This window comes from Mercenaria mercenaria, unplaced genomic scaffold (genome assembly GCF_021730395.1).
Source record: "Mercenaria mercenaria strain notata unplaced genomic scaffold, MADL_Memer_1 contig_1564, whole genome shotgun sequence".
Lineage (NCBI taxonomy): Eukaryota > Metazoa > Mollusca > Bivalvia > Venerida > Veneridae > Mercenaria > Mercenaria mercenaria.
In genome coordinates this window covers 38,447-54,250 of record NW_026459548.1, presented here as the reverse complement: position 1 = coordinate 54,250, position 15,804 = coordinate 38,447, and the positions used below count along the sequence as shown (strand labels likewise).

At 34.2% G+C, this 15,804-nt stretch overlaps 1 protein-coding gene across 3 annotated transcripts; it reads right to left on the bottom strand.

The window, feature by feature from the left end:
- Positions 1-2,387: 2,387 nt before the first annotated feature.
- LOC123541254 (uncharacterized) lies at positions 2,388-15,595 on the bottom strand. Of its 3 annotated transcripts, none has more exons than XM_045326673.2 (7): positions 15,430-15,595; positions 14,080-14,222; positions 10,117-10,246; positions 9,881-9,994; positions 6,202-6,285; positions 4,609-4,708; positions 2,388-3,391 (listed from the first exon to the last, which is right to left on the bottom strand). In XM_045326673.2, exons 1-7 carry the CDS (start codon positions 15,491-15,493, stop codon positions 3,067-3,069), a joined length of 960 nt encoding a protein of 319 aa, XP_045182608.2. In that variant the 5' UTR covers positions 15,494-15,595; the 3' UTR covers positions 2,388-3,066. The 3 variants fall into 3 exon arrangements, with proteins under 3 accessions (XP_045182608.2, XP_045182609.2, XP_045182607.2); XM_045326674.2 differs by lacking the exon at positions 15,430-15,595 and adding an exon at positions 12,536-12,634 and having other exon boundaries at positions 6,178-6,285; positions 14,080-14,212; XM_045326672.2 differs by having other exon boundaries at positions 2,389-3,391; positions 6,178-6,285; positions 15,430-15,594.
- Between the last annotated feature and the right edge of the window lie 209 nt (positions 15,596-15,804).

The window sequence follows — 15,804 nt, the reverse complement described above, 5'->3', positions numbered from 1 at the left end:
TAGTAATTCGGGCTACTATGACCTTACCTGGACTTGAAAACATATCTGTGTGAATTAAGCTTCTGATTACCATTTGAGGGGCTATATTTCCGAATTCGTTTCTTGTTTATGGGAGAATGGCGAAGTCAATTTGGAGAAACAAATTGATACTTACAGAACAAATGTTACTATAAGATGCATATGAAATAAAAGATATATATAGCTTTTTTCAGCTTTTACCAAACGCATCCGTAATCAACACAACGCAGGTGGGATCCGCGTGCAAATCACATTACAAGCCTGTTTTAATTCCGGGCTACTGTGACTTGTGTGTGTGTTTGTTCACCTCTATTATTGAAGATACATCTTTAAAAGTTATATTATGTTCTTTAGTTTGAGGGGTTTCACCGCCGATTCGGTTCATTGGTCAGGGCAGGGTGACGGTATCAATTTGAGTAAAATATAATATTTACAGAGCAAAATGTTATTGTTAATAATGTTATTATACGTACGATGCATGCATATGAAAAATATATGGTACGGGTGATTTCTTTCAGCTTTCACAAGACTCGTCCGTATATGACTGAACGCAAATGAGGACCTCATATTATGATGTTACAAGCCTTAGTAATTCGGGCTACTATGATCTAAGCTTTTGTCCTTATCTGTCCTTGAAAACTTATCTGTTTGTATTAAGCTTTTGATCTAACATTTGAGGCGCTTTACCGCTGAATCGGTTTAGTGTTCAGAGGTGGGGGGCAAGCTCAATTTCGAAGCTTTCATGAGGAAATGTTACTATAGGTTGCATATAAAATAAATTTATCTCTAGTTTATTTTAAGCTTTCACAAAACGCATCGGTATACAACTCAACGCAGGTAGGAACCGCGTGCAAATCGCTTTACAAGCCTGTTTTAATCCCGGGCTACTGTGACTTGTGTATGTGTTTGTTTCTATCATTGAAGATATATTGTTAACATTAATATTGGATCTACAATTTAAAGGGCTCCACTCCCGATTTGGTTCAATGGTTAGGGCAGGGTGACGGTAACAATTTGACTAATTTAAAAACATAATATTTAGAGAGGAAATAGTAGGCCAAGACTCAACGCAAATGAGGACTTCATATTCGTTTCGAAAAAACTTTCACTTTGCCGCCGTGGAGTAACAAACGAAAAGATTAGAAGGCATTTAATTCCTGAACAAGCTTTCGACTGTATTTCTTCTTAACATTAACGTCTTTGGTTGGTTTGTACATGAATGTCATGTAAGCACCAATGATTTCGATTACAAGAAAGTTTAAGCAAGGGTGGAGAAAAATTTATATTATAAAATTATCAAGAAAATGACATATCTATTCACAGCTTTAATAGATGAGTGTTCTGTAATCTTATACAAGTGCCGTCCCTATTAGTAGGACGGGAAATAAGGTATCTCCTTCCAAGATAGTGCAAATGACGAAATCTTCACCAGTCTTAGACCATGGAAGCTTAAGTGTAGAGAGCTAAAATGTAGCTTTAATTCAAGGTGGCCGTATTTTTCAAAATGTTCACCTAAAATAATTCTAAAAGTTATTGATATACAGATTTTATAAAATTATTTGAATGTACTTGAAAATATCTGATGATGTCGAGTAAGATACATCAAACTGTCAATAGGATAAAAGTTTGCATAAGTAACATCAAGATGGCCGCCATTTTCAAAACGGCTACAAGAAATTAAAATATAATTATATTAATTTAAAAAGAATATGTTATATGTTCCCTAAATGTATTTATTGCTGCATGTATAATTGTCTGTTAACATATTAAGTAACACGTGAATGTTTACATCGTTAACAGATTAAACAATCCGGTTCCACTAATGTGTCTTATCAAAATGAATCTTACTTAGCCTAATAATATTCCAGATGCCCGGATAAAACTTACAATGCCTGCAATATTTTATGGATTATCAAGCAATGAAGACTGTTCGTAATGCAACTCAATTGTCGACATACATCTAATTTTGCTGGTCATTATAACCATCCGTAATACAGTCAGTAAACTTAGCAATTTGCCATATTCTAGACCAATAAAGATATTTTGCAATTGTTAACATAATATCAAGCAACGCAAGTTAAAGAGGTGACCATGTCTTTTGTATGACTGCAGTGAGCTTAAAATAAAACGGTTGGCCAAAGTAGAAACAAATTATTGTCACAAAAATTGTAATCGATAGTGCTATTTCATAACTGTTTAATCCTTTAATTTCTTTGTCCTTAAAAGTGTATTTTGTGTATTACGAAAAGTAGCAAATATGAATAAAAGAGGTTTTCGACACCGGTGTAACTGTATTTAATTTTACTATAAACACGAGTTTCAAGTTTCGGTCTTTATTTAATGCATAACGTACAGTGCATAAAGTAGAAGAGTATCATTTGAAAAATAAGCATTATAAAACTTTTAAAACAGATAAGAAATGAAATTATATATAAGGTAAATGTATAAAAGATAAAACATTTATTTATAAGATATGTTAAAACAATTAGAAAATGGTAATATGTATAATAGTCATTATATATCAAGATTGGACTACATAATAGTAGACAAAGATAAGAAAAACATATATTTTAAAACATTTCAAAAGATACCATGTATTTGATCATGTACCAAAAATGCATCAAAATAGAAATCAAACATAATTTTAGTTTAATGATATTGTATTGTATTTGTTATACATTAAAAAAAAGAGTATCATACATTTTAACACATAACAGGCATGTTTTTCAAAATCAAAAATAAGGACTGGAAACACATAATTATTGGACAGTTGAAAACATTTAAAAACGATACCATAAATTTTAAGACATGTATTATATGCAACGTAATATGGAAAATTATCTATTTCATTTTATGATTACGCAGTTAGTTTCGGAACGCTTTTCTACTGAGCTTTTACCCCAGTACCGTTTCAGAATAGTTCTATTGCAGATATTATGACCGTTTGAAAAAAAATAGTTAGGAATGTGTACATGTAGCAACTATCAAAATATGAGAACTACCGGCAGTACGTTTATGTCGGAGAGACTAGTCAATGAACAAGCTCAATCAAACTTTCAATTGTGTTGTATAAGCCGACCTGTGGAGATTTTTATTAGGTTGACTGTAATAATGTTCGTCTTTTCGTTGGCTGACTAATTCTTCGTAACTGATGTCTACATATTCATTTTGTACTGTAGAGGCAAGTGGCATACTGTGTAACAAGTCGTTTACATCTTTGCTGTCAGCATTTGCAACGCTAGGGTGGAGAAGGGTGTCCTGTACAGACGTGTATGTATAATTATCGGCATGCACTGCTGTTAAGTAGTAATTAGAATTTGCCTCTGTACTATTTGGACGGTCACTTTGTTCATTTTCCTGCATTCGTCTCTTTCTGCAATGTATTTGTACTCTTTAGACATAGTCTTCTAAAAACTTGTTTTGTAAAGTGAAACACTGTTAAAATACAAACATTACGAAAGGAAAAGGGGTCGCAAATGTAATTAAGCAAAAAACAAAAATAGAAAACAGAACTAGAAAATGGGAAGAAATGGTAAAGGTATAATAGGAACACGCCAAACAACTTCAAATCACAAGTAATTGAAACTCCGGATTTAATATGTGTGCATATGGGGTGAGGTAATATTAACCCTAAACCTAAGGATAGATAAGTTATACTATGAAACACAAGGGGAACAGAAGACTTGGGTGTATGCTTGTTTAAAACTGTTTAAGTACAAAATTATCAAATGGCATCCCGGTTTATTAAACTTAGTCCATATTCTTGGTTTCATGACGGCAATGATAATTGTAAAATTATTCACTTCTGATGTTACAGAGTAGCTAATAACAAACATTATTTTAACGGAAAAGAAAGAAGTACAAAACGGGGAATAATTTTATAAAAATAATTGGAAGAGTTGCGAAACTTCCGTCATTCATTAAGTGTTATTAAGGAAATTTGATTATATAGTGTCATTCAGTTGTCCCATACATACAGAATGTTGCAAAAGTGACTTAATTACATAAAGGGTCTTTCATTAATATGATAAGAACGATCTATGACACATGCTTAGACTTCGTTTTCAACGACAGTTGTCGCAGATCAAATGTTAACAGAGGCGCACATCGCTTTTCTTACACTAGCAAAAGTTTAACATAGCATCACGCGATAAATGCATAAATTTTGCAGCGACACTGGCTTCATGTTTTAACAGATTTGCTAGAGAAATGTGATTCTCTATTCTTTTTTTTTTTTTTGGTAATACTTGAATTATTTCTATTCAAGAGTATGTCTCCGTTACATTAACAAACGTTATCTGCAAGATAAATGCGATTCCGAACGCCTTGATCGATGTGCACTTATTTGTAAAAACCGGAAGAGTGTCATGAAAGTGACACAAACTCTTTCAGTAAAATATTTTGTTTGATTTTTTTGTTTGTTTTGAATATCAGGCGGAATATATGTTTAAATATCGTTCTGATTTTTTTTTCACATACATTTTCAAACCCAAAATAATTCTTAGAAAATGACTTTCATAAAATGATGAATGATCCATTAGTTTTTGTTGATAGACTAATGATAGCAGTAATGATCAAAACATATCTTACCGCCTACGATAATAGATAATCGCTACCGTCACAGCAAACATGACAACAATCACAAACGGAATCGAAATGAACACGTAAACGTGGACATCAGATGTTTCTCCTTAAATTAACAAACACATGAAAGGCAAGTATTAAACCATTTTTTTAAAGGACTCATAAAACACAGTATAACATATATATAAAAAACCTTAACAAAATCCGTCTTATAACATAGTTTTATTATATCACAGTTTATAAAATATTTTTAAAATCAGTATTTATATATAAGTACTTTGTAAATCTAACAATACAGCACATCCCATACTTAATTCGAGAATGTTTTCTAAGACTTGATACAATATACAAGAAACATTGAAATAGTAACGTAATGCATGTTATGTATGTCACATACATATTCCTCCCTAAATCTTATGTTAAATGCACATGTTAGTTCAATTATGCTAATAAACACTATCATCGATTTAATGATTCAAGTCTTTCTCCATTTTTTTTTCTTTAGGAATAGTTTATTTCATAAGATATTGGTAATGTTTTTCAAATTAGCTGAACATACCTGATGTAGAATAAACTATTTACATTCAAAGAATTTTTTCAAGAAAAATAAAACAGATTGAAACTGTTTGATACTTCAAAATGGTTTGAAATTTAGAAAATGTTATTTTTAAGCAATGATTTGTCATTTTGCAAGATTCTCATTATGATACCTGTATAATATGTTAATCAGTTTGTTACAAAACATATTATGAATAAACATCCAGTCTATCAGCTTGATTTTTAGTATCATTTTTATCCTTTTATCACCAAAAACGACTTTCGTCTAAATAAAGTTTCCTATAATGAGCGGTTTCTAGTGAAACAGAAAAATGTATGTAGGTCAAAACAGTTTTATTTGTTATTAGTTGCGGTTTTGAAACGTGGCTTTCCCTGTTGGATATTAATCCTTCTTCTTTCATTTTCTCACTCAGCTGTTCTTACCAAACACTTTTAGGTGGTATGCAGAGTAGACCTTTCTGACCTCTGACATATATTGACGGATAATTTTTGTCGTCGGTAACATTTTTTTCGGGGCCCGCCCGCTTAGCTCAGAAGGAAGAGTGCAAATTTACGGATCGCGGGGTCGTGAGTTCATTTCCCGAGTAATGCGTATGTTCTCTTTGACAGTTTGCAGAACAGATTTGTACTGGTACAGGATCCAGTTACACTGGACAGGTTTGCCTGCCGTAACCTAACTGAACTACTGATGGAAAACGGTGTTTAACCCAACATAGATAAGCACACACACATTGGGGGATCAGCAATTTCAGTAATCATAATCGTTAAGCTACATAATCATTAAGATGATAAGTTAAACTAAACTTAGAAGATTCAGTGTCTATTTCTATTATCGATTTATTAGATTGAACGAAAAAGCATGCGAACCTCACTTATACAGCAAAATGTAAATGGAGGTGGAAAATGAATACAAATATACTCCAAATGGTATGCAGATATACACCTGACGTTTTTATGTTACTAATGGTGTTGACTTTAAACACCGTATACACCATGAAAATTCTAATGATTAAATACCTCCCTTAGAAGAAACTTTATTACTGTTGTTTGCTGGTGCTTTGTCCGTTGTGATTCGCATTTCGGCTCTTCGTATTTCTGTTCTTGATTGAGTCTGCGTTGCCATTTCTGTAATGTGTAATGTTACTGGTTTTTATTACTTATACAACATACTGTTCTTTCTGTATTTCGAAATATTAAAGTAACGGTTGAAAAATAGGACGTGACGGCTAGAGACATTTATCCGGGAAACGTAGAATAATGACGAGTAGCATAACTATTATATGCCGTGTTAAGGTAAAAGGTAAAGGCCTTGTTTATAATAGGGTCATCCCTATTAAAAGGGCTAGCCAATTTGGCTTATGAGAAACCTTTATTTTGCGTGCCAATTACCTCCCAGCTTCTACCACTATGCAAGGTGCTAGGCGGATAGAAATCGGTAACCATTCATTTAACTAGCTCGCGGCTCACGAACCGGCCTTTCCGGAACGAGTCCCGTGATAAACATCCCCCGAACGCTCCCATGGGGCTCGAACCTGCGACCTCCCGATCCCGAGGCTGAAGCCTTAACCACTAGACCACGTTTAAACTTGACAGGTGTGCTGTGTATTAAGTGTTAAACCGTCATCGCTTCTGTTTTTCTTAAAGACAATATATACGTTTTGATTTAAAATGATCGAAAATAAACAAAACAAGAGCCATGTTACACATGGCTAATCCCCCCGCCGGGCATATTATAATTGAAGGCTAAAGTTCCTGGCAAGTTACTGTCTGAAAGTATTAATTTTGGGGAAATCTTTGAAGAACCGTTTAGTCGTGGTCCGCATCAGGAGTTTTAAAGATGTGGTAGAAAGAATAAGTCAGTAGTGAGGTGGTTTACTGCTGAAGTTTATTAATTTTCATGAACAGTATAGCTATGGTGTTTTTCTATATGGCTACTGTAAAAAGAAGGAATGGAAAGCTAACAGGGAACAAGAGTGCCAGAATGTCACAATATATGCCCGTCGCAGCAAATTTCTTTACTCTAGCAGCTGTATTTGCAAATGGAATGTTAATTTTGTGGTTGTTTAGTAATCATTGTAAGTCTTTTGTTTTTTTAAGTCCACAAAAAACTCCTTACCAGGTAGAGATACCTTATATATAATAAAATACACCTAAATTTGGAGAGTAACATCTATGTTGTACCACAGAAAAGTGGTCTTGTTTTTTCCCTACGGTCAATTATAAAAATGTTACAATATAAGTTATTTATATAGGGAAGTTAATCTTAAAAAGAAGAAAAAAAAAAGAAAACAATTGCAAGTCCACACAAAAATCTTTATCAGGTAGAGATTGGTCAAAATACACCTCAAAATTGGATATAGCATGCATGTTGTAATACAGAAAAGGTTACAATAAAAGCTATTTAAAGTAACAACAAAAGGAAGTAATTCTAAAGAAGGGAACTGCGCATGACACTTCGTCTCATGATGGTGTATAATTGTGCCAAGTTACATCAAAATCCCTCCATGCATGAAGAAGAAATGCTTCGGACAAAGTCATTCTTGTATCTGACCTTTGGCCTCTAAGTGTGACCTAGACCTAGTGACCTGGATCTTGCGCATGACACTCCTTCTCGTGGTGGTGAACATTTGTGCCAAGTTATATCAAAATCCCTCTATGCATGAAGAAGAAATGCTCCGAACAAGGTTTTCATTCTTGTATCCTTTGACCTCTAAGTGTGACCTTGACCTTACACCTAGGGACCTGGTTCTTGCGCATGACACTCCGCCTCCTGGTGGTAAACATTTGTGCCAAGATATATCAAAATCCCTCCATACAGAAAGAAGATATGCTCCGGACAATTTTTTTTTAAGAAAATATGATAAAGGGAAATAACTAAAAAAATAGGCAAGATAGAGTTATTTTTCCTGCACACTGCACTACCTCCCAATGTGTTCTATCAGTGTATGAAGTTTGAAGAAAATACCTCCAGTACTTTTGGGGTTATGCTCCGGACAAAATGTTTTAAGAAAATACGATAAATGGGAATAACTCAAAAAATAGGCAAGATAGGTTATTGTTCTTGCACAGTGCACTTCCTCCTAATGTGTTCTATCAGTGTATGAAGTTTGAAGAAAATATCTCCAGTACTTTTGGAGTTATGCTCCGGACAATTTTTTAAAGAAAATATGAGGGGCCTCCGTGGCCGAGTGGTTAAGGTCGCTGACTTCAAATCACTTGCCCCTCATCGATGTGGGTTCGAGCCTCACTCGGGGCGTTGAATTCTTCATGTGAGGAAGCCATCCAGCTGGCTTACGGAGGGTCGGTGGTTCTACCCAGGTGCCCGCTCATGATGAAATAATGCACGGTGGGGCACCTGGGGTCTTCCTCCACCATTACAGCTGGAAAGTCGCCATATGACCTATCATGTGTCGGTGCGACGTTAAATCCAACAAAAAAAATGTATATGATAAAGGGGAATAACTCAAAAAATAGGCAAGGTAGAGTTATTGTTCTTGCACACTGCACTTTCTCCCAATGTGTTCTATCAGTGTATGAAGTTTGAAGAAAATCCCTCCAGTTCTTTTGGGGTTATGTTCCGGACAAAATGTTTTAAGAAAATATGATAAAAGGGAATAACTAAAAAAATAGGCAAGATAGAGTTATTGTTCTTGCACACTGCACTTCCACCCAATGTGTTCTACCAGTGTATGAAGTTTGAAGAAAATCCCTCCAGTACTTTTGGAGTGATGCTCCGGACAAAGATCGTTGCGGACACACGGACGGACGGACGCACGCACGGAAGGAAAGCATTTCGCATATCCCCTTCGCCTTTGGCGGGGGGGGGGGATAAATAAAGTAAGCAGAAATATAAGGACTCCAATTAATATTTGGCGAGTTCTGAAGAATTAAGTACATGGACCTATGTATTTGATTTAGTCATATGAATGAAAATAGGTCAGTCTACAACATTAATACGTCATTTAAATCATTGTGGAATATTTTTACGTGCTCAAATAATGTCATTTAAAGGGCGATTTTCCCATAGAAGCACACTGATTTTATTATTAAATTTCCTTAGGACACAATAATGCTTTGAAAAATACAGTTTTATAAAAATCTACATTGCAGTACAATGTTTATTTTTCCTAGGTTTATCAGAACGATAAAGTTTCCGCTCTCCCTGCTACAACACCAACAAAAATAATTTACTGAAAGCTTGAATTATCCCCTCAGTAATGAGTTTCCTAATGAACACACAGTAAGTGATCCCCGAGTTAATATGACAAGACTTTACAAAATTAGGTCAGATGTTTGTATTGAAATGCGGCTTTTTGTTTGTTTGTTTGTTTGTTTTTGTTTGTTTGTTTTTCTTATTTATTTATTATTATTATTATTTGTGTGTGTGTGTTGATAAAGTATGTACTATTGTATGTATGTTTGAAACAGAGAGTAACTAAATATGATTAAACTGAATATAATTACATTTTGTTGTCATTTCTCCACTTTTGGGGTATTGCGACAGAGTTATTTCTTATAATGAAAGCCTGACCGCGAAAAATAACAGAAACAATGACGGTAATAGCTCTGTGTTATTTGTAAAGGTGAACATCTTGAAAAATGAAATTAAATCAATCGGTACCACAAAAACGAAACATATTAGAACATTTAAGTTTAGACCGGAGTACGTAAAGAAAAATGCGGGATATTATAAAACATGACGAATGCTAACGTGCCTTACCTCGATTATAATCAGCTTGCTTAGTACTTTCTGTTTCTGTTGATGTTATCAATGCAATAATTTGTGTTGTTGACGGAGTTGATTGCGTAACAGATTTCTCCGTTTTTGTAATCACTGTAAAAAAGCAAGAAACAAAATCAATTCTTATGGTTAAATCTTTTCTTCTGAAATTAACTTTTAAATTAGTACTATTTGTTTTTCATTTAAGTGTAATAATTAATTATTCGCATACTTACACCGTATGTCAAACACAGACATGCTGTCTCGGCCTCCACAGATTTCATACTGGTATCCTGGACACCTGTATCCACAACTGACTTGCTTAGGATTCCCCCGAATACTCATACCACATTTACAGTAATGGGACTGAAGAATATAAAAGATAATATGCTTGCAGCTTTTTATCATTTATATTGTTCGTTAATAGATAAATATTTTACGTGCTCGAGCTATCATATATTTGTAATAATGGAAAAGTATATGCATGATATATATCCAATTAAAATGTTATACAAATATGATTACACATGTATAGCATTAGTTGACAGTTATATATTATAGTATCTTAAAGGCATATCTATGAAAATGCCATCAAGAAATATAAACCTTTATTCCGTTGTTTCATTTTTGCGTTAGTCATCATATAGGTGGACGGATAGCTCAGTGGTTTGCACACTGGCCTTCCAATCCTGAGGTCGGAGGTTCGATCCCCGGCAGCTATTCGGGAATTTTCAGAAACGCTTTTGAGTGTTTCCCACCTAACTAGGGCCATACCAAATTGATTTGTCGTCCGTCGGAACTACCGCATCAATGATTTCATTCCCGAGAAAAAGAAAAAAAAAAATCACCCGCCCGCACGACGTAAAAATCTCTGAAAAAAAAAATTTTTTTTGATTACGCGGTGCGGAATGATAACGGCAAAACAGGTTATATCGCTGTTTTAATGCGTCAAAGTGATATTGATCGAATTCATGCGTTCGTAATACATGTAGCCGGTGACTCAAACTCAAAAAGTCAGGAATTATGATGTTGTTCATCATTTGTTTTAAATCTGGAGTGTCTGTGCTAATGCCACACTTGGCCTTCGATGTGCCGGTAGGTGATGAAGTAGGCACGTTCTACGATTGTTCAATACAGAATACAGTGAAAAGAACAGAGCCCGACTTGTAAGACGTGCACGGGGATTCAGTTAAAAATATTTGGATTAAACATAGAAATATTGTTCAGATAAAGTTTTCAAACTATTTGTTATCAGTTGTTTAGTTCAATACGTTAGATCTAGAGCCAAAGCAAAGTGCTTTCTTTAAAAAAAAAGTTTGTTCACAGATCCTGACTGATCCATCACATTAAATTTAATTGTCTCGGGCCCAAATCATTTTGATTTGAACGTAACTTCTTTAGTACGGCAGTCAGATATTCTGTCAAAATACATATTCAATTTGAAAACATGTTTAGCTTTTAGATATAAAGATAATTTCTGTGGTATTGTAACCCCAATTTTCCCTGTTTGTATTAATTGGCTGTGAATTGATTGAAAGAAAGAAACTGAAAAAAAAGACCTTCCCAACTCAAAATTTCTTGGTCAAACCAAAGCACAACAAATAACACTTTTAAGAGTGGCCATATTGGGATCATTTTTTGTCCATCTGTTATCATTGTTGACTGAAATGAACCTCTACCACAAAAACTTAGGCTATCCTGATCTGTTAAGAAATTATTCCAATGGGATTCGAGCAATGTTGAAGTATTTGTGTGCCCAACTGCGTTTGGTCTCATTGGTCAAGTGATTTATTACTTTCCCTTCACCTCTACCGTTTGGAGATTCACTAGGGGCACAAAGTTGCTCATGTGTCGAAGCCATCTAGCTGGGTTTCAGAAGATATGTTATTCCACTTGGGTGCCCGTTTTGTCTTAAATATTAATGTAGAACAATGAATCAAAATTAAAAATAAGACACTCATCCCCTAGTAATTATAAATACAAAATAAAAACAAACTGATTCAGAGAGTTTTGGCAAGAATTTATTTGCAAAACCATTCATGTAGTCTTTAAAACATAGAAAAGCTATCTACTGTGTTAGTCACACTGTAAATGTTTGATTTCTGTGCTATTCTTAAAGAAATGTTAACTTCTTGTATAATCATAACTGGTTATGCCTCCTTTTAGGGTCCAAGCTGGGAAGAAAAAAAATTACCCGCTCGCTCCATGTAAAATCTACCCGCCTCTAAAAAAATCAAAATTGAGAGAAAAAAAAAATTCGCTCGCTCGCTCCTATTTTTTTTGAAAATTTTCCGAAGAACTATTAATCAATTTGGTATGGCCTAGAGGTGTACTGGTCAGGAACCCAGGCGATCCTTGCGTGTATCACTGGGCACGTTAAAGAACAGGCTGTCTATTCGCAACGAGCTAGGTTAAGTTAGCCGGACAAGCCTGTATCTGATTTCTGATCTCTCTGTCCTGGGGGCTTTGCCTCACTCTGTCCCACTGGTCAGATCGCTCTGTGTCTGTACTAATAGAGGATGAATTATGCGCCCTGTGTGGCTGTATTTGAACTATGTAAAGCGCCTTTGAACGTGAAATTGATCATGAAATAGGCGCTATATAAATCTGGTATAATAATAACAGTCAAGTATGAAGCTCATTATGTTTTCTAACCTTAAATTCCAGAAGAGTAAAGTCCCTCATCCGAGTTGTGCAATAAATGGTCAATTATAATGCTTACATATCACAACACGTTGTTCACAATTTTTCACTCTGATTTCGACAAAAGTTTGTTATTAATACTGTCCGTTTCCGTCCTGATTTTCAAAGAATATATCAGTTTCGGTATTATCCATGGATTTATATCTTAACAGAGTTAAAGCTTTCATTTTTTTTTCAACAATCGCATAGTAACTGTATACAGCCAACTACTGTTTATAATTCTTATATGAAGTTCCGGCTAAGCTTTAGTATCTGTAGCAATTTTCTAACCTTTAGCCTGCTAAATGTCTAACATACATGTAGACTAGTCTATCATTCTACTGTTTGGACAGCACCACTCATTATTAAAAATGGTGCTCACTGAAAATTTACAGACTGAATAGCGAATAGCGCAGAGACCATATTATCCATGCAGGCTCATCTTGGTCTGCACTGATCAAAAAGGCGAAAGCACTAGCCGCCAGCAGGCTTAAGGTTAAATATATATTTTTGAATCGAGGCATTGGCTATTATATAAGTAACAGAGCAAAAAACGTTAATCTACAAGCCTGATACAGCTTGGAAAATATCAGGCTTGTAGCCCAATGCTGTATTTGAACAGCATTACTACGTAAGAATCCTTTTTATATTGATACAAAATAATATATGCAAAAAGTCGCATTTAAAATTAAAACTCATTAAATGCGATTTAAAGGCAAAGAAAATCTCCTATATAAGTGACCCCCCCCCCCACCCCCCAAATACCAGACTTTTTAATCCCCAATATACAAGATCCTGTCCGGTCCACTCTCATAAGGGTCCATAAAATCCCCGTAGACTTGACATGTAGCCTAATTATTGTCACAAAATCATAACTTTTATTGCCTACAGATAACTCTTATAGCAAAGCAATTCTCACTCCTCAACAATAAACTAATTATTTAAAACTTAATATTTATTTAAAGAGAAATTACAAGTTTGTTTATGCAATGATTATGATCTTTCAAAAGTAACATTCTTCAAAATACACATAATTTATATATTTCTAAAAGCTATGTGCCTGAATGCATTTTTATAGTTTTGATAAAAAACAGCAATGATGAGATGTAATTGTTAGAAAACTTGATTTATTAAAAATATTATAAAAACACTGTTGTATCTTATCACTTTGTTTATTTAGCCCTAATTCAATCAAGCTTTCTAAACTCGTTATAAAGGTGAGAACTGATTTGCTATAAAGGTGAGAAATATCACCTGCAATTTATTTACTGCACAGTAGCTATACAGTAGCTTATTATGATAAACAGAAGCAAGTCTACATGTATCAATCGTCCAGTCTTGTATATTGCCTCTTACGGCCAATATGCAGACCATAGGCCACATACCTTGCATACCAGAATCAGTGTCTTTAAGCATTTGGTATTAATACAAAATTGAATGCATTAAAAATTGATGTAAATGTATTACTGAATGCAAAAAAAATAGTCCGTAAAAATAATGATATTATATAATCATACCTGTGTCGCGGCGTATATATATCCTGAAGAAATACAAGTGTGAATACACTGAGCACCATTATTGGAATCTACCTTCGGAGACCAAATGGTTTTACGGAATATGTCATCTTTGAAACACCCTATGTAGCCGTATGACTCTCGTGCTGTATGAAAATAGGTGAAATTGAAATTTGCGAACAAAAGTGTATTTCTTATGCACTCCAGGACTTCGAAAACGCCCCATTACTGCATCCGAGAAGACTTTCGTAATGCATATAAAATATGTAATAATGGATTTAGTTGGTATTTTGTTTTTGTGCTAAACTAACAGATGTTCGATATTTCCATTTTATAGCGATTCAATACAGGATTTTGAAAAACGCCCACATTTGAGAAGAATGAAAGTCATATCATTCTAATTTCGATCAAAGAACCTTGAACTTAATATAAGTCGGGAATTTGGATAAAAATTGTTGTTCAGGAGATAGTAATCGGCTTTAGCATGTAACAACAATTTTATAAATGTGCGGTGTGAATTTTATTTGACTTGAATTACTACAGCAATAGCCTGCAAGTAAATAAAACATAGGCGAAAATGACCACAACTGAAGTGTCACAAAACAAAACACCATATTGGATCAGATTAAATGAATGTCAGATGCAAAATAAAATTATTGCCATATATGGATGAGGCGTTCTTAAAGCACATCAAACATTTTTGAAAGGTTTGTATTGAACGGGTATTAACAATACTATATAGGCGTAATTTATTTTGCCCGGTCTTATTCAGCTGTTTTATTCTGAAGACTACAATCCACAAAAATGCGTATTAACGTAAAAGCCCGCGCTTGTAGCCATTGGCTAATACCACAAACGTTGGATAGATTACAAGGTAATAATAATAGAGGCTAATCAACATAAGTATTATGTCAACAGCATGTAACTACAAATATTCATAAAAGCAATTTAGGCTGCTTAGGTTACAGCATTTCAAAATAAAGTGCCTTAGTGTTTTCCAACAGGCAAATATTTTTTTGCAAGGATTTCGGTGCAGACTTACGTCAGACATCAGGATGCAGAATTCCAAAACTACATTATCATTTTACAATTAACGAAATTACCTTATTATAGACAGTTTTAAGCATTTGGTGAAAATAAAGTAAAATTCATATTTTAGCAGCATAGACATGAAAACCTCGATCACAGACAAACCATTGCAAAAGGCAATTAAAATGCTGCCTTTTCACATTCATTTAACCATCCAATGGACACGTCTGGAAGACTCAGTGTCAAATCTTATATCATTATTTGTAGATAAATATATATTTCATAGACAGAAATCTGTCAAACAATTCGTAAAAATGTACTTGCCTCGCAGACAGTGAAAATACAGCGTAATACAGGCAGACAATCTTAAATAATTTATAGTTTCCATCTCTGTAAGTGCCGCGTAGGTGAAGGCGCTTGCTATACTATCAGCATGTCAAAAGATATTTATAACTTATAGATTATTACGAATGTTACTAACTAAAATCCATTTATGGAAACAGAAAAAGACAAACAATGAACTATTCTTCCCTGAGTAATAGAAAATGACAATACAAGGACGTTAAAACTATTTTTCTAGTCATGAGATATCCGTTTTATATCCAATATTTAAAGAATGTTTACAAAAAGACACGCTAGTTCAGGTACGCAATAGAAATAATGTTCATTGATTAGGTAAAAGGACGTAAAAGTTGGTTT